Source organism: Hyla sarda, chromosome 1 (assembly GCF_029499605.1).
Source record: "Hyla sarda isolate aHylSar1 chromosome 1, aHylSar1.hap1, whole genome shotgun sequence".
Lineage (NCBI taxonomy): Eukaryota > Metazoa > Chordata > Amphibia > Anura > Hylidae > Hyla > Hyla sarda.
The window spans coordinates 468506802-468528648 of NC_079189.1; the positions used below are offsets into that span (position 1 = coordinate 468506802).

At 40.6% G+C, this 21847-nt stretch overlaps 1 protein-coding gene across 3 annotated transcripts in view; it reads left to right on the forward strand.

Annotated features, from left to right (window-relative positions):
• Positions 1-21847, forward strand: part of RPH3A (rabphilin 3A) — a 289809-nt gene that overhangs the window by 75431 nt on the left and 192531 nt on the right. For all 3 annotated transcript variants that reach the window (XM_056536654.1, XM_056536658.1, XM_056536662.1), the window contains exon 2: positions 8486-8575. In XM_056536654.1, the coding sequence (XP_056392629.1) occupies positions 8499-8575 (77 nt within the window). In that variant the 5' untranslated portion in view covers positions 8486-8498. The remainder of the gene's footprint in view (positions 1-8485; positions 8576-21847) is intronic.

Below are 21847 nucleotides of genomic sequence, written 5' to 3' on the forward strand. Positions count from 1 at the left end.
AAGATAATCCTAAAATGGGCTCCAAAATGAGAACTAAATTCTAACCCAGTAGACAATAACAAGATGTTGAATATCTACAATCTAGCACTTACATTGCTTACATTGGCCCTCATTGACTATTGCAAAAACGACATGTTTTGTCGGGTTGTGGGCCAGATTCTGCCTGAGCCAGAATTTGCGCCAGAATTGAAAGAAAACCCAACTAACTCTCCATTTTACTAACAAATCAGGAAAAGGGGCATGGTCAACAAAAGGGGCGTGTCACTGACATGTTCACCAAAACCCAACATATTTCCCAACCCAACAAGGTTTCCACGGAAAATGTGGTGGATTTCAGGAAAACCCTACAGATCAGAGAATGTGTAACAACAAAACAAAACAAAACAAAACAAAAAAATTTAGGGAAAGTGCAAAATGTACGGAAACCTTAGTAAATATTGTGGAAAAAAATTGTAGGGAATTAAAAACCCACAAAGAAACCTACAGTCCACTCGTAAATCAGGGCCGTTATGTTTACATTGCCCATTTGGTGTTTTTGGCTTATGGCACATTTTTTTTCATGAGGTGGCTTTTATTTAGTTATAGCATTGTTTGTTTTTACCCATAATTTTAATACAGGTTAAGTTTTATGGCCCTTATCATTGAGTCAATCTGAGCTATTATTTTTGGTGACAACCCTATGTTATATAAGTCTGTATTTTGATGTTATCCGTTTGGTGTATGCATCGGGAAGACTCTTGGTGCTGATGCTAAATATGCCCATACGGTCCCATTTATATAAAGGATTCCAACAGTTCCTTTTAGCATCTATATAACTTTTTTTGTCAACTGTATGGAATAGCATAGTCAACTATCGGCATCCAATCCAGTAAATAATGTATAACATGTGATGTACACCTTTTGGCACCTTTGGCTGACCTACACCACTGTATGCTTATACCATAGTATATGTTTTAACCATTGCAGAAGTTGTAGTCTGTAAAGACCATAACATTTTGTTTTCATAGGAGCTTACCTTTTGCCCTTTGCACCCATAGGTAGGTGCTGTATCAGTGCTTCCCCTCCTTAGGAAAGCCTGGCATTTGATTTGCATTACTTGCGCTCTATCATTTGACCTCATGGCACACACTGGCTCCCTCTCACTAGGGAGCACCAATAGGAGCTCTAGAGACCTCTTACCTTTTACAGATATAAGTAAATCTAAGACAGGGCAATGCCCACCCAACACTGACAGCTTTCAAACACACTGTCAAATGTTAAGCATTAGTTGACCCCTCTATACAGATAGCTCGATTGCAATCCACCCTCACTTCATACAGTCTCAGTTCCCAAGATTTTAACAATCCAATCGTCCAGATAACCTCCTCATAGCTAACCCATCTTCCCTTAACTTTTTCCGCAATCCAAATCACAAATCCAGTCAGTAATATGCTGTAGACGTATAATAATCCAAAAATAGAGAAGCCACCTTTCCCATAAATCCAGGCCGAGCACCGAGCTCTTTTCAGCAAAAGTCCAATGTGGAGGGCAAAGTAGGGGTCAGGGTTATATACACTCAGCTTTATGCCGTTTCTAAGAGGGGCAGGGCCAGTGTGTGCTGTAATGTACTACATGGCTGTGGGTGTGTTAACCCCTCGTGAATACAAACTGCTGGATAAAATGAACACTGCAGGTGGCTGCCTGCTTGCCTACATGCACCCGGCCTCAGTCAGCATGCCAGATAAATAGATTTAGCAATGCGTGGGCCAGGTTCACAACCAGTTGGTACACCGCTGTGTTTTTAGTAGCAGATAATCGGCAAAGTACTACATATAATGTGGATTTCATATTCCCATCAGAAATGTCATGTTATATAACAGCATTCAATCACAGTGATGAATATAATTAGGATTTTATGACCTATCCCTGATACAGCAAAAATAGTCTTTACATCTCTACCAAGTGTTCTATGTTCATTACACTTAATAAAGGAAACCTAGTAAAATGAATACTCCTGTATGTCATACAGAAATGGGAGACCAGTCTGTGATCTTGGTTCACTGATCTATAGCATGGATAAACCCCTTAGGCCCTGTGCAAAGATTTCTGTTACTAGAAATCTTACACAACAAATCAAAAGGCCATTCAATCGATGACAGTGTCATATTGCGTATTATGTTGTATTAGATTTCTGGTAATGGAAAATTTTGAGCAGCACCAAAGGGATTTGAGCATTTTATAGAACATGGTTTCTTACCTTTAGTGCTGGGGCCATCAGTGGTTGAAAACTAAAGTAAAAAAAAAAATCCCCAATTTATCCTTTAATATGTCTTCTTAACTTAGTATAACATAGCAATAAGTTCAAATAGGGCACTTTATGTTGCTAAACCAGGCATTGCTGCAGTTAGACTTCCATCAATATTGCTTCCCCTCCTGCACCTCTCGGTTAGGGAAGCGCTGCTATAAAGCCTGTTTATACCTTTTATCCTTGAAACCTATTGTTCAAGATTACAGATTTCACCAAGGAAATCTAAAATATATCTGTGAGATATCAAAGCATATAAAAGATATCAAACAGTGCTGTGAAAAAGTATTTGCCCCTTTCCTGGTTACTTCGGTTTTTTTTTGCCCCCAACAAAAGATCAGGAACAGATGAGAAACAAAGTTATTGACTCTATCAGTCTAGAAAGGGTTACAAAGCTATTTATAAAGCTTTGGGACTCCAGTGAATCACAGTATTATATATATATTGTGGGGAACTGCTCACACAGTGGGGTCGGCAATGACAATATTCACACAGGCAACATGTTTCAAACGTCCAAGAGGATGTTTATTTAAATTAATTTTACGCACAAAGCATAGTGCAAACAAATCCTAAGCCTGTCCGGCTCTAACTAAACATCAGAATACCTCACTATCCTACTGTGGGCCTTATGTCTGGCCCCAAGCAAACTCACACAAATGTCCAAAGAATAAAGTTGTCTATTTATCCTCTGTCTCTCCAGCAACCAGCAGCCACCCAACCTCACCTGAGGACTCCTTGAAACAGGGAAATCCATAGCGGACTAGGGGTGTGGACTGGAGCACTCCCACATCCAACCTGTCCTCTAGTCCAGGAAATCCAGCCCATGAAATTTAAACAAAAGAGGCCTAGCAGACTATGCTAGGCCTCTATAGTGCCTGGGTGAGGAAACCAGGCGAAATATACATCACTTTCCGGTACACTTTACCACAATACATAGAGAGAGAAAATTTGGAACAGTGGTTAATGAGTACTCCACTGGCCAATGTTCCGGCTGCGTTCAGAACATTTAGTTCAGAACACGGTGTGCGCGCTGTGGGGGTCGGTCACGCCCCTCATGACATCAGGCTACGCGCTCTAAATGTAAGTCTATGGGAGGGGGTGTGGCAGCTGCCACTCCCCCTCTCATAGACTTGCATTTAGGGGGCATGGCCTGACATCACATAGGGGTGTAGTCGACCCCCACAGTGCGCGCACCGCATTCAGAACAATATTTTCCAAACGCAGCTGGAACACTGGCCAGTGGAGTACCCCTTTAACCTTCTTATCCAGGAGTAGCTGGCCTACCAAAATTACTCCAAGAGTGCAACGAAGACTCATCCAAGAGGTCACAAAAAAATCCCCAACAACATCTAAAGATCTGCAGGCCTCACTTGCCTCAGAAAGCATTCGCTCTGTACATTGTGTAGTGGTTATTGTAGCTTGGCTCCCATTAAAGTGAATCACCTGCCCCTGCCATTCCAATGGTGGTGGCACCTGCATCTTATGACTGACAGCAGGGAAGATTATAGAAATAGCAAGAGTATAGAAATAATGATTTGGAAAATGCTTTTAGTATCTAAATCACATCTTGTAGGTCCTCCCAAAGTATTCAGGTAGGAGAAAAAGGGAACATTATTGTTGGTGATGCCCTCACCTTTCGGAATTGTGCTATAGGTGTGAGACAAATTTCTCTAATATTTTAGCTTATTATACACTGATAACTTCATAGAGGTAAGTGTATGGTTTAGGCCAGGGCTACACTGCAACTTTTTATAGCACTACTGATCGTTTTTAAAGAGGTCCGGCCACTGGGGAACCGTGCGATCTCTGCCGTGGCACCACAGTGCATGGAGTGAACTCCGTGCAGTACTGGATGACTGGCGACCACAGTTAGCTGACGAGCCCCCTCCCATAGACATGAATGGAGGGTGCATAGTGTGATGTCACTATCACGGAAGCCCAAGGCTTATGGGAACGTAACACCACAGCATCGGCCCGTAGATCACCGGAAGTCCCCATGGCCGGACCCCGCGATCAGACATATCATGCTCTATCCTTTGGATAGGGGATAACCTGTATAGGGGCGGAGAACCCATTTAACTATAACGTGACAGCTGCAGTTTACAAAATTGTAAATTTAATGCTGTGGACTGTAGCTCCATAGTTAAAAATTTATAGTGCTACAAAAGACAAATGGGGAGTTTTACTAAATGTGGTGATTTCATATATTGCATGTAGTAAATACAGTGGCGTACATGTTTAAAATGACGCTCATTCTTGCTCCTAAATGGCGATTTTACTAATAGTCATAGATGTGGATTAGTTGAACAATTAATAAATGGGAAAGATAGGAGATTTCAATAAAGAGTTATTTTCTCCTTTCATTTACGATTATGTAGGTATCAAATCATTAGACCGGTGATGGAGATACATTTTTTTTATAGTAGTGCTGTTAAATACTTTATATATTAATTTATATTAAAAATGAACTGTGTAGCGAATGTGCTATTAGCTATCAAAAAATCAGCCACACATTGTAAACACGATAATGCACAGTACTCTGGGTTATGTAAAGGATTCATGAGCGTAATATCCTCATTTGCACATTGAGCCATTTCTGTCTTATAATAACACTTTTACATAGACCATTAATTGTTAGTGAAAATGTGAAACTGAGGACAGAATCAATGAAACGATGAAAAATTAAAAGAAAGTTTTTGCTAATGACAAATACACTTTAATAAAATGCCCTTTGTACTAGTATTTGAGAAGTAAATTAAAGGGGTACTCCGGCCCTAAGACATTTTATCCCCTATCCAAAGGATAGGGGATAAGATGTCTGATCGTGGGGTCCCGCCGCTGGGGACCTCCACGATCTCGGCTGCACCATCCCAGACATCTGGTTCACGGAGCGAACTTAGCTCCGTGCCAGATAACTGGCGATGCGGGGCAGAGGCTTGCGATGTCACCATCATGGCCCGCTCGTGACGTCACGACCACGCACCCTCAATGCAAGTCTATGGGAGGGGGCGTGACATGATTGCTTGCGACGTCCCACAGGCTTGCATTGTGGGGGCGGTGCATGATGTCACACGGGGGCGGAGTCATGACCCGGCAGACTCCGAGGTTGCAGTGCTGCGTGCAGCTCCCAATAGTGGGTGCTGCATGCGAGATAGCGGGGGTTCCCGGCGGCGGGACCCCCGCAATCGGCCATCTTATCCCCTATCCTTTGGATAGGGCTAAGATTTCTTAGGGCCGGAGTACTCATTTAACACTATGTTTGTGCAATGTGTTTGGATCATTTATTTCAACTTCAAGAGTGCTGTACAATATCTTAATGCATCATGGATTAAGATGGCACTGGCTACATCTGTATATCACAAATTATATTTTTTATATTGCTTGTCAATTTGGCCAAGAGTTGCCCAGTAAAAGTTCCACTTTAATTCTGCACAGCATAGTATTACATCCTAAACATGCACATATTGTTATTAATATTCTGAATAAACATTTTGCAAAGCCGTGTAAAACAGAATTGGCAAGAAAACTAGATATAAATAGATAATGACAACACAAGTTAAAGGGGTTCTCCGGTGCTTACACATCTTATTCCCTATCCAAAGGATAGGGGATAAGATGCCTGATCGCGGGAGTTCCGCCGCTGGGGACCCCCGGGATCGTGCACACGGTACCCCGTTTGTAATCAGTCCCCGGAGCGTGTTTGCTTCGGGTCTGATTACACTCTCCCTCCCGTAGGCTTGCATTGAGAGGCGGAGCGTGACGTCACACAGGGGCGGAGGCGTGACGTCACACGCCGCCGGCCCTGTGGTCGCCTGTAATCAGACCCGGAGCGAACACGCTCCGGGGACTGATTACAAACGGGGTGCCGCGTACATGATCCCGGGGGTCCCCAGCGGCGGGACTCCCACGATCAGCCATCTTATCCCCTATCCTTTGGATAGGGGATAAGATGTGTAAGCATCGGAGAACCCCTTTAAGTATGATATATATTTGTGCTCTCTATTTGAGTGTACGGCTGTCCGTGAAAAGCTCAGTACAAAGCCTCATACTTGCAAGTAGAAGAAAACAAATAGGGTCTCTCTCTGTTCCCATAAGAAAAACATAAAAAATGTTATTATATTCTGCAGTCAAAAGGACATGTATGTTCCCATTCAGCCTATGGCTGCTTCATGCTATGTCAAGGCCGCTATCTTTTTGGCATTTTTAAATGGAAAAACATATATAATAATAGTCCACTTTAAAGTTTGGACTTAGCAACTTTGGAGTGTATTGTTTTTCAATGTAAACTTTACAGTGAAACTGCCATGTTTTCTTCATTCTGTGAATCAATACAAATAAAATAATACCAATGCCTACATGATTTACTATTATTGTACTGCTTTAAGAAAACTCTAACTTTTTTTTAACAAGTTTAATATGTTTAAAATTGCCCTATTCTGACTCCCCAAAAACTTTCTTAATTTTATATATATGGGGGCTCATGTAGTTTTTATTTGTACTATTTTTGTTTTGATGGAACCTTTTAAATCACTTTAAAAAAATGTTGTGATGTGATATAACCGAAAAGCAGTAAATCTGTTGTTCGCCATGCAGGCTAATAAACATATTTTAATGGAGTCGTCATTTATGCACTCAACAGTAGCAAATATGTAGTTTTTTTAAATTACATTCTTACATTTTTTCACATTTTTTTTTGTGTGAAAATGACGTGATTTAGATTTTTACAGGGGGGGGGGGCTGCATTTAATATATTTATAGAAAACTTTTTATAATCATTTAAAACTTTTTAAGTCTCTATAGGGGATTATTAATAAAAATCATTAGATTGCTATGTACTCTTCAGAATGTTATAACATGATCCTGATGCCAGAGAAAAGTGAGGAGATCTCCGGCGGCCGCTTGAGCTTATTGGTCCCCCACAATTGCACAGCAGCGGGGGAGGGATAACCCCCCCCCCCCGAACCTTCAGTGTCACTACAGATGTCATGATCGCTTCCTAGTTCATGCTTGCCATATGCACCCTGTTGCACTACTTACCAGATGGCAAAGGTGTAAATGTACACCCTGCATCCTCTAGGGGTTAAAACTACTGACTGGTGAAGGGAATAACATTGATTGCTGGTCACAGTATGGGATACATTAGCAGCAAGTTAAAAGTCAGTCCTTGCAGTTGATGTGTTGGACGCAGAATAAATGAGCAAGTGTAAGGATCTGAATAACTAGGACAAGGACCAAATTATAATGAATGGACAACTAGGTCAGAGCATCTCTAAAACCGCAAGTCTTGCAGGGTACCTTATGCGGTACATATAAATAATGTCAACAAACATTGAACATATAAATAATGCATTTACTGTGCATATAATATATGCTGTCCATATAAATAATTCATATACAACACATACACATATATAAAAGCATATTAGAGACATGTATACATTCATATTACACACATTTTTACACGTTACACATACATACTGTACACACACATAACAGAGGAATATTATACACATTACACCCACACACACATAAAAGTTTCCCACAAAGACATTACAGATACAAACCACACTCTTACATACACACAGACTACACACACATACACATAAAGACTAAATCATTAAAGTGTATCTGTCATCAACAAAAACTTTTGATATCATGTAGAAAATACCTTTATATGTACATTTGTAGTATATATTGGTTAAAAACTGTGTATATTTTTGGGTAAAAAATGCTGTCCCTGCAGCTATTGTCTGTTTGTCTCTATGAGGAGTCCAAAAACAGGAAGTGAAGGTAGGACAAGCAGGGCTCTGTGCAGGCTCCTGGCTTGTCAATCATCCTGATGTATGAGCCAGGAGCATGTTATAGAGCCTCAGTGCACACTGTCCTGCTTTTTCTTAGTGCACAGAGCCCTGCTTGTTCACCCTCCCTTCCTGTATTTGGACTCCTCATAGAGACACACAGACAATAGCTGCAGGGACAAAAATATACACATTTTTAACCAATGTATATTACAAATATACATATAATGGTATTATCTACATTATATAAAAAGTTTTTGTTGATGACAGGTACACTACAAAGGGGTACTATTTTTTTTAATGAAAATATTTTGTTTGTACTGTGACCTATATTAGTATTGATTTAAAGCATACAGCAAGTAAATATATTGACTGTATAATTAATTGCATATTTTTTGCATAGGCACTGAAGAAAAATGACAGACACAGTGATTGGAAACTCTTCTAACCGTTGGATGTGTCCCAATGACAGACAAATGGGTCTTCGATCCAAGTAAGTGTTTTATTAGATTTTTTTCCCTTCGGATTCCATGAATTATTTAGCTAACAATTAGAGATAATGAATTCATGTGACGTTGAAGATGAGAATAGTTCTATTCTATACCTCATCAATATAAAAGAAAACAAAGCAAAGACCAAAAAAGATTGTGCATGCCAACAGAAAACAAATGTAAAATGTCATTAATACAGAGACTACAAGATGGAATAAATCCCCAGGTGCCCTCCATGCAGCCAGATAAATAGATGCATACCCTGACCAACTCTTTTAACAGACTAGTATGACAAAAAATATTAAAGCAATCAAGTGGAAAGATATTTTTCTCTTGGAAGTTCCAGGGTCCAGACCCTGAATTCTTTAAAAGAATGAATGAATAAGTAATAATAAAAGTTCAATTTATGTAAATAGAAAAAAAACAATACTTCAGATTTCATAATTTACCGCCTTTAAATTTCAGGATTTATATACAATGAATAAATACAGAGCTGATGAAATCCTGAAAAATAAATTATACTAATTAACCATATTCTGGGAACAAATGATTGTCTCATAATGACAACCTATTTCCATAAACCCTATTAGTGTGTGTAGCTGTCTTTAATGCATGTTTAATTTGGGATCTCCCACTGTAAATCATAACTGAGAGCCATTAAAAAATTACTCTTATTCTGAACAATAATTCCTTTGCATATATGATATGGTTGCAAGATTATTTGAATAGACCACAACTGACTATACATTTCTTTCTGCATGTATGGTTGGCTGCAACTACGTTCAGCAATATTAGACTCCCCTAATCTGTCTTTTTCTCTAAACCGAATATACCCAAGCTTGTATATCTTGTATATCTATCTTGGAACTGTAATCCATCTAGTCATTGTTCACCTCTTCTGCACCTCTTCTAGTTCTGTTATGGCCTCATATATCTTCATATATATATATATATATATATATATATATATATATATATATACATATATATATATACATATATATATATATATATATCCTTTTCGATTTACAGAGCCATGTGAGGGCTTGTTTTCTGTAGGACCAAGTGTACTTTCTAGTGACACCTTTCATTTTGTCATAACATTTACGACACATCAAAATTTTTTTTATATATGTGGGGGGAAGTTGAAAAAACCACCTTTGGTTTTTGTTCTTATGCAGTGCAATTTGGGGTAAAACTATACGAACTTTACATTTTTGTCTGTTTCTGAACTACTTTAGAAAAAAAGGAAAACTTTTTTTTTAAGAAAATGAATATGCATGAAAATGCACTATTCAAGCCCCTGTAACTTTCTTTTTTCCCCCTGTATACATGGCTATATTAGGGCTCATTTTTTGCACCATAATTTATTGGTACCACTATTAAGCATATGTGACTTACTGTTAATTTTTATAACATTTTTTCTGGGATGTAATGTGACAAAAAAATGTAAATTTTAGACTTTGGTATTTTTTTTTATGTTTACTTCGCTCACCGTACGGGATCATTAAAGGAAATCTGTTATCTGTGTCACCTGCACTAACCTGTCAGTACAGACAGGTAGTGCAGGTGATACTGATCACAACCATACCTGATCCCGTTCAGTGCTCCAGTTCTCACGCTATCTTCTTCTGTATCTCCTGTTCCGGGGCAGACTTTGAGCATGGGCAGAATTTACTGATGTCACTGCTGCACCTTCTCTGCTCAGCCCTGCTGCTAGCAAACAGTAGCGGTGACATCAGGAAGCACTGCCCATGCTCCAAGTCAGCCCCGGAACGAGCAATAGAACGGGAGCACACAACAGGACCAGATAAGTATGGTTATCATCAGTGTCACCTTTACATCTGTCTGTACTGACAGGTTAGTGCAGGTGACACTGATGACAGATTTCCTTTAACTTTATATTTAATAGTTCAGACATTTCTACATATTTATATTTTTCAAAACGTTTTATTTCTTTTTTTTTTTTACATTTATATATACATAGCACTGATCAGTACAATCGGCGATCATACAAGAGGATTGCGGGAGCTGGTGTGCAGAGCTCCTACCCCCTTGTTGAATAATTGGACTCTCACAATTGGCTGCGTGATGTCTCATGTCTCTCAGTAAATTCCTGGGTCAACGACCCATCTCTAGAAATCTAGTACATATAAGTTATGTGTATGTGTAATAATTTTCCAGAATCAGGGCATCCAGGCTCTTCTTGAACTTGGGCATTGAAACAACCATCTCAACATCATGTGGCAGTGAGCTCTGTAGTCTTCGGGCTTATATAAATGTTTAAAACTTTTTATTGCTTTTCTTTTAACATTTATATAGCAATCTTTTGCATTGGCATAGCACGGATGAGTACAATCTGCGATCATACAAGAGGAGTGCCGGAGCAAAACTCTGGCCCCCATCTTGAATCATTGGACCTCCACAATTGGCTGTGGGTGGTCCAATTAGTTTTACAAGGACCGCAACTGCTTTAGATATTGTGATCAGCATTGATCATGGCATCTAAAGGGTTAGGGGCAGCCATCTGTGGGATCACTGATGTCCCCCATGCTGATGGAAGCTGGGACCTGTTGGGCAAAAAGCAAGCTCAGCTCCTGTGATTTCTTCATGTTCATGACGTAAATGTCATGTGCAAGTGCATGCTCCCAGGGCAACATGATATAGATTTACATCATGGGTCCTCTAGGGGTTAAGCTTCCTTTGCCATTTCTCTGCCAAGCCTCCAGCTGTCCAATATCACCAAAAGGTCTATAAAACACATATTGAAAAAAGAGAGCCCAATGGTGACCCTTGTGGTGACTGTGATCGATTGAGAGTATGCTTCATTGATAACCACCCTCTGTTTGCTATAACTAAAACATTTGCTATTCCAATCACAAAAATGTTAGTCAAGTCCCAGCATTCTCATCTTTGTACTAACCTTCTAGGTTAACAGTATCCAATGCTTTTGAAAAGTTTAGGTGGAAAACATCCACATTTTTACCCAGGTTCAATCTGGAACTAGCTTCCTTATAGAAGCTTATAAGATTAGACTGACCCAAGAGAACATTAAAAATAGAAACGAACAGGTGACTTATCACTATCTACCCACAAAATAACTTAGAGTAACTGATCACAAACCTTTTTACAGTTTATTGATACCCCCTTCCATGAGGGTCTATATTTTGTCTGACAATTTAGGGAATCGGTCAGATGGGTGTGAACTTATTTTCAGGTGAATATCAGGGGATAGGCAGGATTATACAGTCAGGGGTGTAAATGTTGTACATTGAGGGGCATGTATGTCTAATTCACACCCTGTGACTGTATAATCTCACCCATCACCTGATATTCACTCCTATTATTTAAATTAAGTTCTCGTCCATCTGACTGATTCCCTGAGTTGTCATACAAATGATAAACCCTCATATTTCAAGAACAGAAGGGCTTATCAAGAAACTTTAAAAAGGTTCGTGATCGGGACACCCTAAGCAGTTTGATGTTAATGCAATCTCATTTTTGGCCACAGGTTGTCTTTAAGTTGTTAAGAACCACAAAAATATGATTTTATTAATTTATCATGAAATAAAAAGAATGCATTGCATTCAGCATTACAAGTTGGAGCTTAAAATGAAGGACTCAAATCAAGGAACAGTTTGATTGGATTTGTATAAATAAGCACTTTGACACAGTTGAGATACCAATAATATATATTATATCAGTTTTCAGTCACCTTCTCTCCATAGAGACACAGGTGAACAGAGGATATGTCAACTTATTACAGCTGAAGATGAAAATGAATAGAGTACATTGCACATAGTAATCTATGCTTGTCATTGTTCTATAAGTGGTTTAATACAATAGGTTACAAAAGAGAATTCAGGAAGCCAAACAAATGATCTAAAACAATCGAGCCCTTTAGGTAATATGTGCATTATAATACATGCACAATTTTACAATGTATCTCTGTCCATACATCACAAACTTGTGTTTTTGGCTCTGCAATCGTAAAATGTCTTAATGAATTATGGCTACAAAATGGACTGATCCAATTAAGTCATTAACACATTTCTAGGGAATACACTCATTTACTTTTTTTTTTAAGAATTTCATAAAAATGTGCGAATGTATATGTTATCAAACAAGAAATGCCTTGTTAGGACTATGCTCATTATTCATTATTATTAATTAGGAGCCAGCAATTAGCATTTCATTAAGATATCAGTTCTATGCCGATATTTATGACTTAATAAATCATTTAGGTTTGCACTGAACAATTGTAGCAACTTTAATTCAATTATTGCTCCATTTTATTGGTCGTTGTCAGAAATGAATAAATTCCATTACTTCACATTTATCATCTTTTGATTAGCTTTCAAAACTGCACCATTTACCTAAAATAATTCCTGTGACATTTATCATATTTCATGGGGAAGCCATTTATCCTGATTTACATATCACACGTTTACATTTTTCTATGTGTTATTTCAAATTTTTTTAGAGAGTGTTTCCAACATTAGTAGTCTGTATTTGTATATGTTTCCTGTTGCTTACATCTTCCACAGCGCTGTGCAGAGATTATTATTATTACTCACATCAGTCCCTGTCTAAATTATTATTATTTATTTATTTATGTAGCCCTTGGGTCCAGGGTACTTTACATTTGATAATGGTTAAAGTACTGAAAACACAAAAAAAAAAGAGAATTATGGACAGGATTACCAATTAAAATAATCAATATAAACTTTATTGAATCATATATAAAAACATGATAAAATATACTAGAACACAAAAGAATACAAACATTGGAAAACAAAGACAAAGGCACCAGAATACAGCAGAGAGCTGGGTGGGTGCAAGGTCTGACCAAATGGCTATATAAATAAAACCATAGCAGCAGTGTGAGCTGGGATATATATCTTGAGGGTCAAGCAAAAGCCTGAGCCTAAGGCCTACAGTTGAGCCTCACACCACTACAAGAGAAATATATTATAATGCAGAATAAATGAGCCAAAAAAACAAAAAGAAAAAAAACTATTAGGGTGCCATACCTTACCCACCAAACCCCAATGATTGTTTTGCTTCCAAAGTGCTTCCTCAGGGGGCTGTAAAAGGGTCCATTTATAACTGTGGACTGACGAGTAAGCCTAAGGGATTTACAGTTCCATGTAGAGGACTGCACTGGGATTGGGATCCACGGTTCCCAATAAAATATTTGCGGGAGGTATTCAGTCTGTTGTGGGCGGGAACAGGCGGTTGGTTATAAAATATACTGTGGGTCCCGCTGATCCCATGAACTCATGCAATCCACAGATGGCATCTTTAAAAGTGAAAAGCTGCTGTGACAGAATGTTTGCAGGAGCTGGCAGAATTGGAAGCATATGTTGCGTTTGTGGGCAAGAGTGGAATATACACGTTGCAGAAGTGGGTGGTAATTAGTGTTGAGCGGCATAGGCCATATTCAAATTTGCGATATTTCGCGAATATATGGATGAATATTCGTCATTTATTCGCTAAATTCGCATATTCGTAATATTCGCGTTTATTTTCGCATGTGCGAAAAATTCACTTATGCGAAAATTCTCGTTTGCGGAAATTAGCATATGCGAAAATTAGCATATCCAAAAATTAGCATAACCGAAAATTAGCATATGCAAATGTTCGCATATGCGAAAATTCGTATGCCAGTCTCACGCAGTAGTATTAGAGCCTTCTTTACACCACACAAGCTGGAAGAAGGGAGGGGTGATCACTGTGATGTGTACTGTGAAAAATAAATAAATAAATAAGAATATTCGTAATTACGAATATATAGTGCTATATTCGCGAATATTCGCGAATTCGCGAATATGCGATATTCGCAAATAAAATTCGAATTGCGAATATTCGCGAGCAACACTAGTGGTAATGGTCAAAAATTCAGCGGAAGCAGGATTAGGAAAATAGTTTTTTGCAGGGCTCTACTTCCATACTTCCCTGATCTGTTATCAGAATGGTCCTGCTTAATAATGGACAAATTCTAATATTTGATATATGTAACAGAATTGCTTTTAAGACTGTTTCTTGTGCCAGTGGTGGCTAGCTAAGGCTAAGTTTCCACTAGGTTTTTTTCTGGCAGTTTTTGGATAACTGCCACTGCTAAAGTCAGAAGTGGATCCATACAGGGGCAGACTGACACCACTCAGGGCCCCTGGACCAAAAAAGCAAGGGCCCCCATCAAGACTCCACCCCTGGCTCCACCTCTGCGCTGCCCCTATTCGCGCCCAGTATGTATATGAATATTTGCCATAGAAAGGAATAGAGGGTGCAGTGCTCTTGAGGCTATTGGGTACTTTGAGGGATGGCAATGCCAATCAGCATAACTACACCAAGTGCCTTAAAACACTGAACTCCTCCTTTTTGTGCCAACTTGGGCTCTCTGTCTGTGATACCCAGTCCAACTTGTCTCCAGCCTCCACTTACCTTTAAAGGGGTACTCCGGTGGAATTTTTTTTAAAATCAACTGGTGCCAGAAAGTTAAACAGATTAGTAAATTACTTCTATTAAAAATTCTTAATCCTTCCAGTACCTATTAGCTGCTGTATATTACAGAGGAAATTCTCTTCTATTTGGGATTTATTTTCTGTCATGACCACAGTGTCTCTGCTGACACCTCTGTCCATTTTGGGAAATGTCTAGAGCAGCAGAGAGCACTGTGGTCATGACAGAAAATAAATCCCAAATAGAAAAGAATTTGTTCTGTAGTATACAGCTGCTAATAAGTACTGGAAGGATTATAACATTTTAATAGAAGTAATTTACATATCTGTTTAACTGGCACCAGTTACCGCTCACTACATGATGGCACAGTCAGATATATAACTCATACAAAAACCAGCAAAAAAAAGTACACCATATAGCGCACACACGACTAGTTCAACAAATCTTTATTAGTTACAAAAAACATAGACAAAGATACCAATCAAATAGATCCCACAAAAACATTTAAAACGGCACAAAACATGCCCACCCACAACAGGGGGGAGCCCAGCGGACCCCACCCAGGACACCCGTTTAAATAAGTTTACAATCCTTCCTTTGTACTTAGGTAACAAAAAAGTACTATATTAAAGTTATAAGTGATAGTAAACTAACCACAGCCTTGCTGTCAATGTACACTATGTAGATATACAACCTGACCAGATAGAGGATAAAGATAATCCTGGACACAGGGCTGGGAAAATGCAAGAAAAAGGCAGTAATAATGGGTTTCACCAACGGGTGTCCTAGCAACTAGTCCATTCATAAGCCTCACACTTTACCTTTTTTGCCCCCTTATTGGGTGAGGCTGAGGCTTCTTAGATTTATTACATAAATAGCACAGAGTATTTCTGGAGGGAACTGTAGTGAGTCAGACTGTCTTTCACTGCCCCCTACATGACGGCACAGTCAGAGATATAAGTTATATTTCACATATAACTTATATCTCAGACTCTGCCATCATGTAGGGAGCGGTGAAAGGTAGGTAGAAGATACATACAACTGTGGTATCCCGGTACCATATGCTATACTGTACCTTGTGTGGTGGTCCCCAAAGTCAGAGTTCCTAGTAAGGGATGGGGTCCGCCTGCTGAGTAAGTCCCCAGTTGCCTCTTTACCTTAAAATTTTATGTGTTATATGTATAAAATGTTTATAAATGTTAATTACCTTGATGCGGTCACAGGACCTTCGGTCATGTGATTCATGTTGATTCCTCTATGGTATGTTGGAGGATCTTTGGAGGTCCTTGGTTCACATGTTTACCCATAACTCTTTGTACAGAAGATTGACAGTTGTTATGGACCAGTGAACTTAAGTCCAGCCCCTGCCCATATAAGGGATCTGTAGCCAATGATCGCTCTCTTGGGTTGCTGCTCTCGTGGATGCCAGACTATTAGGACGGATCAGCGCAAATTACAAAGACAAGCTAGGCCAGAAGCCTGCCGGCCTCAGCCTGAAACTAAACCGTGAGTTAAAATCTCAATCCCCGCTAAAGCTAGCTTGATTACTGGACCGAATCTAAACCCCTAAATCCAGTGGATCAGCGCAACAATTACCTTCCTAAGCTCAATAGACTCACGAGGTCCCAACCACTTGTCAAGCTCTAATAGACTTTGTTATATGGACTGTTCCTGTTCATTATTGCATAAAATCTTCAGTAAAAGTTCCGACAAGTTTCTGCAAATCTCTGGTTGTGGACAATCAATTATTTCCTATCTGCCTATTGCTCTTGGGACAGGTGGCGGTAGGACAAGCATACAGAGAATAGCCCTCACCCTGGCATCACGAATAGAAATGGTTAAGCAAGCACCCTTTAGTATCCGCACAGCTACACCCCATATACCCTACCACCCAAGGCTACCACATAGCTTTTTGGCGTCTTATGAACAGGATACGGGTGTGTGCCTACAGCTGTTGCCACTGTAAACAGAGAACTCTCCCTATGTAAAAAGACTTTATTCCTGTGCTGTAAATCCCCATTCAAGTATACGGGACTGTGTATGTGGTGTTGCGTGCAAAGAGGGCACGCGAAAAGTAATGGCTTGCGTGCAAAGAGGGCACGCGAAAAGTAATGGCAGAGGCAAAGATTTATTGGCTGCAAGGATGTGTACATTGAGGACAAGCTGGGCTCTTTACATTGAGGACTAGCGGGGCTCCTTGCACTGAGAACAAGCTGGACTCCCATACACTGAAGACAAGCGGGGCTCTTTACACTGAGGACAAGCAGGGCTCCGTACACTGAGGACAAGCAGGCCGGGCGCACTGGTCTTCGGCGGCAGCAGTAAACTCCGGCACTGCTGCACTTAGACGTGAGGTTCACGTGACCTCAGCGTCGCTCCCAGGCAGCCACTGCAGTTCTCTCAAAGGGCCGCCACTACAGTGGCTGTCTGGGAGCGGAATAACTGTAACAGCCCGGCTATTTAAAAAAATAGATACATTTATTTTTATTTTTTATATGACATGAGGTGGACAGCGGGCCATTTTCCCGGCCGGGCCTTTGGACCATGGCCGAATGGACCGGCCGGTCAGTCCGCCCCTGGATCCATAAGGTAGGAAAAGTGTATGTCCTATTCCTTTTGAATACCTTTCTGGCTCAAAAACAGCAGTGGCAGTTTTCCAAAAACTGGCAGAAAAAAAAAATAAGTGGAAACTTAGCCTCAGGTACCCTAGAATCTTAGGCCCCGTTCACACTATGTAGATTTTGCCTGCCTGGATTACTTTTGGAGTAGCATCCCATTGATTTCAGTGGGATTCTGCTGCACAGTCAAAACGTTAGAATTTGTTTCACAGAACTTTCAACTAGAGTTCAGCGAATCGAAGCTGATGAACCAGAATTAGTTACAAATTTTGTGAAATATTCGATTTGCAATGAATGCGAATAGAGATGCGCAAACTTTTCAAAAATTCGATTCGGCCGATTTGCCGAATTTTCCGAAAAAGTTTGTTTCGATCCGAATTTTTTCGTGGCGAATCTATATTAAAAAAGGCTATTTCTAGCCTACATACAGCCTCTGTAGGGGTATAGAACACTTTGCTGTGTTCTAAAATGCATATGGAGTGTGCTGGGGTAGTGAAATAATACTGTTATTCAGAATAACATGCATATTACTGGCATCGCTTTTAGAATCACTGCCGCACAGCAGCACAATGACAGAGCCTGGTGGTGGTATCAGTGTCAGGACACCATATAGTGACTGAATGACACAGCGTGGAGGTGTCGGCAGCATGAAGAGACCATATAGTGGCTGAATGGCACAGCTTGGATGAGGCTGAAGCATGAGGACACCATATAGTGGCTGAATGACACAGCGTGGAGGTGTTGGCAGCATGAGGAGACCATATAGTGGCTGAATGACACAGCGTGGAGGTGTTGGCAGCATGAGGAGACCATATTGTGGATGAATGGCACAGCCCGGAGTTGCCAGCAGCATGAGTAGACACTAGGCCTTCACAATCCCTAAGATTAAAAGATGAATTAAGAAATTTAAACCGAAGATTTTGGATAGTGGGTGCTACCTATGAGAAAATTTGAATTTCCCAGACCCAGGCCCAGCAGCAGCATCAGTAAACCATATATTACCTGAATGACACAGCCTGGAGTTGGCTGATGCATGAGGAGACCATTGAAATGTCTGATTTTTTTTAATTTGAAATTTAAATCCAAATTTGAGGGGCCTGGACCCCATCGTGTGAGTACGAAGGACCAAATCCAACAAGCCCCCACAGCAACATCAATAAACCATATATTGCCTGAATGACACAGCCTGGAATTGGCTGATGCACAAGTACACAGCAGGGCTTCACAATCCCCCCCCAAAAAACACGACAATTTTAGAAATTTTTGAACCAGATTTTGGACAGCGGGTGCTACCTATGAGAAAATTTGAAATTCCCCGACCCAGGCCCAGCAGCGCCATCAAACCATATATTGCCTGAATGACACAGCCTGGAGTTGGCTGATGCATGAGTACGCATCAAAACTTCCCAATCCCTAATAAAAAAGACAAAAAATACTTTTTTGATGAAAAATTTTGACGAAAATTTAGGACAGAGGGTGCTTTCTATATATTACCTGAATGATACAGCCTGGAGTTGGCTGATGCATGAGGAGACCATTGAAATGTCAGATTTTTTTATTTGAAATTTAAATCAAAATTTGTGTCCCAGACCCCGCCGTGTGGGTACAAAGGACATAATCTCACAAGCACCCACAGGGCTCATGTGGCCGTAAGATGTAGGCGCAACGTCTCCATAGCCCTGACCGGCCATTTTTTGTTTTTGTACCTTTGTTTAAGAGCAAGCGCATATCCAAGAGTCCAGAAGACTCTATAATGCAGGATGGTGGGCCACCAAAAGACATTCTTCTCTAAAATAATTTTGAAAATTTTAATTAAAAAATCACACGCAACAAGCGTTCAATGGTGTAATGGTTATTATTCTGGAAAATTCAAGTTTATTACTGTGAAAATTATCAGAAAATTTGAAAAAAACACTACCCAAGAGTGTTTAATAACCCCATACATTGCACCATAAATGTTGAAATTTTAATTAAGCATGTATGTATGTATTTCAAAAATCCTAAAATTAAAGGCCCAAGCCCAGAAGCATCATGAAGTCAAGTAGTTCCTGAAAGACACAGGAGCAGTCAGGAGTAGGCATCAGCAGTACCCAAGAGGCTTTCATAACCCCTTACATTGCACGATCAATCGTGAGATTGAGTAATAACAGGTGTGTTATGCCCTCAGATGTCCAGGGCTGCACGCGCTACACTGAACGGACCAGCGTGTGTCTATCCTTTACCGACAGGTGCGGGTAACCCGCTGAACCCCGTTCGTGATAGGGATCAGGGATTGCAATTATTTGCCAGGAAAGAAGAATCCCAACTAAGTGCGGGTCATAAGCTCGGGTTCATTAAAGGGTACCTCTCATCAAATAAACTTTTGCTATATTTTAGATTAATGAATGTTGAATAACTTTCCAATAGCATGTTAATGAAAAATATGCTTCTTTCTATTGTATTTTTCCCGATCAGTCCTGTCAGCAAGCATTTCTGACTCATGCTGGAGTCCTAAACACTCAGAGCTGCCAGCCTGCTTTGTTCATAGCCAAACAGGCTGTGAACAAAGCAGGCTGGCAGCTCTGAGTGTTCTCCATTGTGAACAAAGCAGACTGGCAGCTCGTAGTGTTTAGGACTCCAGCATGAGTCTGAAATGCTTGCTGCCAGGACTGGTAAGGAGAACCCTAGTGGTCATTTCTTCAAAGTGGAAAATTAAATAGAAAGAAGCATATTTTTTTAATAACATGCAATTGTAAAGTTATTCTGCATACATTAATCTATAATATATCAAAAGTTTTTTTGATGAGAGGTACCCTTTAAGTCCCTGCCCTTTGTACACACCGCCTGTCTCTACTACCGATTGGATGGTTTAGTGAGGTCCTTGGATCGGCCCCGGCGGGGTAGGAGAAGGCCCTGGCAGAGCGTCGAGAATTTAAAGGTCATTGTTGAAATTTGCATTAAGCATGTATTAGCTACTGCTAAACTTCCAAAAATTAAAGGCCCATGGTCAGAAGCATCAGTGAGGCAAGAAGTTCCTGAAAGACACATGATGAGTCAGGAGCAGGCATTCGCTGTACCCAAGAGGGTTTCATAACCCCTTACATTTAAAGATCAATGTTGACATTTGCATTAAGTATATATTTAGCAACTGCTAAACATCCAAAAATTAAAGGCCCAAGGCCCCAGGCATCAGTGAGGCAAGTAGTTCCTGAAAGACACAGGATGAGCAAGGAGCAGACAATGGCAGTACCAAAGAGGGTTTCATAACCCTAATTGATAACCCAAGAGGGTTTCATAACCAACCATAATTGGGAAGTGTTGGTGTAGCAGCATGGTCAATCTACTCTGAGGCATCTCGCATTGGTGGCTGGAAATCCTGGCTGATCCATGCCTGATTCATCTTGACAAACGTCAGTCTCTCAACATTTTTAGTGGACAGACGAGTTCGCCTTGGGGTGACTATTGCCCCGGCCGCACTAAACACCCGCTCTGATAGTTGCGGCCATAAATCAAGTTTGGCTTCCCAGAAGTCCAGTGGGTCTTCAATAGTTGTTGGCATGGTCATTTCAAGGTATGCCACCACCTGCTGGTTCAGGTCCTGCCCCATGTCTACCTGCTGATGAGTTGCTTCACTATGTGGGTGAAGAAAGCTACTCATCAACGACTGTAGACTAAGGGTATTGCTGCTGATTGAGCTGGTAACTGCTCCTGCCACCCCTCCCCTCCCCAGCAGTCATGGCAGTGGAAGGTGAGCGCAGAGGGCCCCCCGAGTCAGACCTGCGAGTGGATGGACTATGTGGCCGATAGGCATCGGCCAACTGACTACGTAGAATCTCTCTGTAATAGGTCAGTTTGTCCTCTCTCTCAGTGGGTGTAAAAAAAAGGCCCCCATTATGGGACGGTAGCGAGGGTCTAAAAAGGTGGAGATCCAGAAGTCATCCTGCTGACGAATTTTGATAATTAAGGGGTCACTACGCAAGCAACTGAGCATGCATCATGCCATTTGCGCCAGTGACTCGGAGGGACTACCTGCCTCCATCTCCACTGCATACTGCTACGGTGTGTCTGGGTCCTCTGTCTCGCCTTCCTCATAACCCTCCAGCTCTACTGGCTTCTCCTGCTCCTCCTCTCCTGTCCGATGACAAGAAACACCGGCCATCTCATCTAACCTAAACTGTGCTCCGCTTTGCCCCTCATCATCCTCCTCCTCCAGTT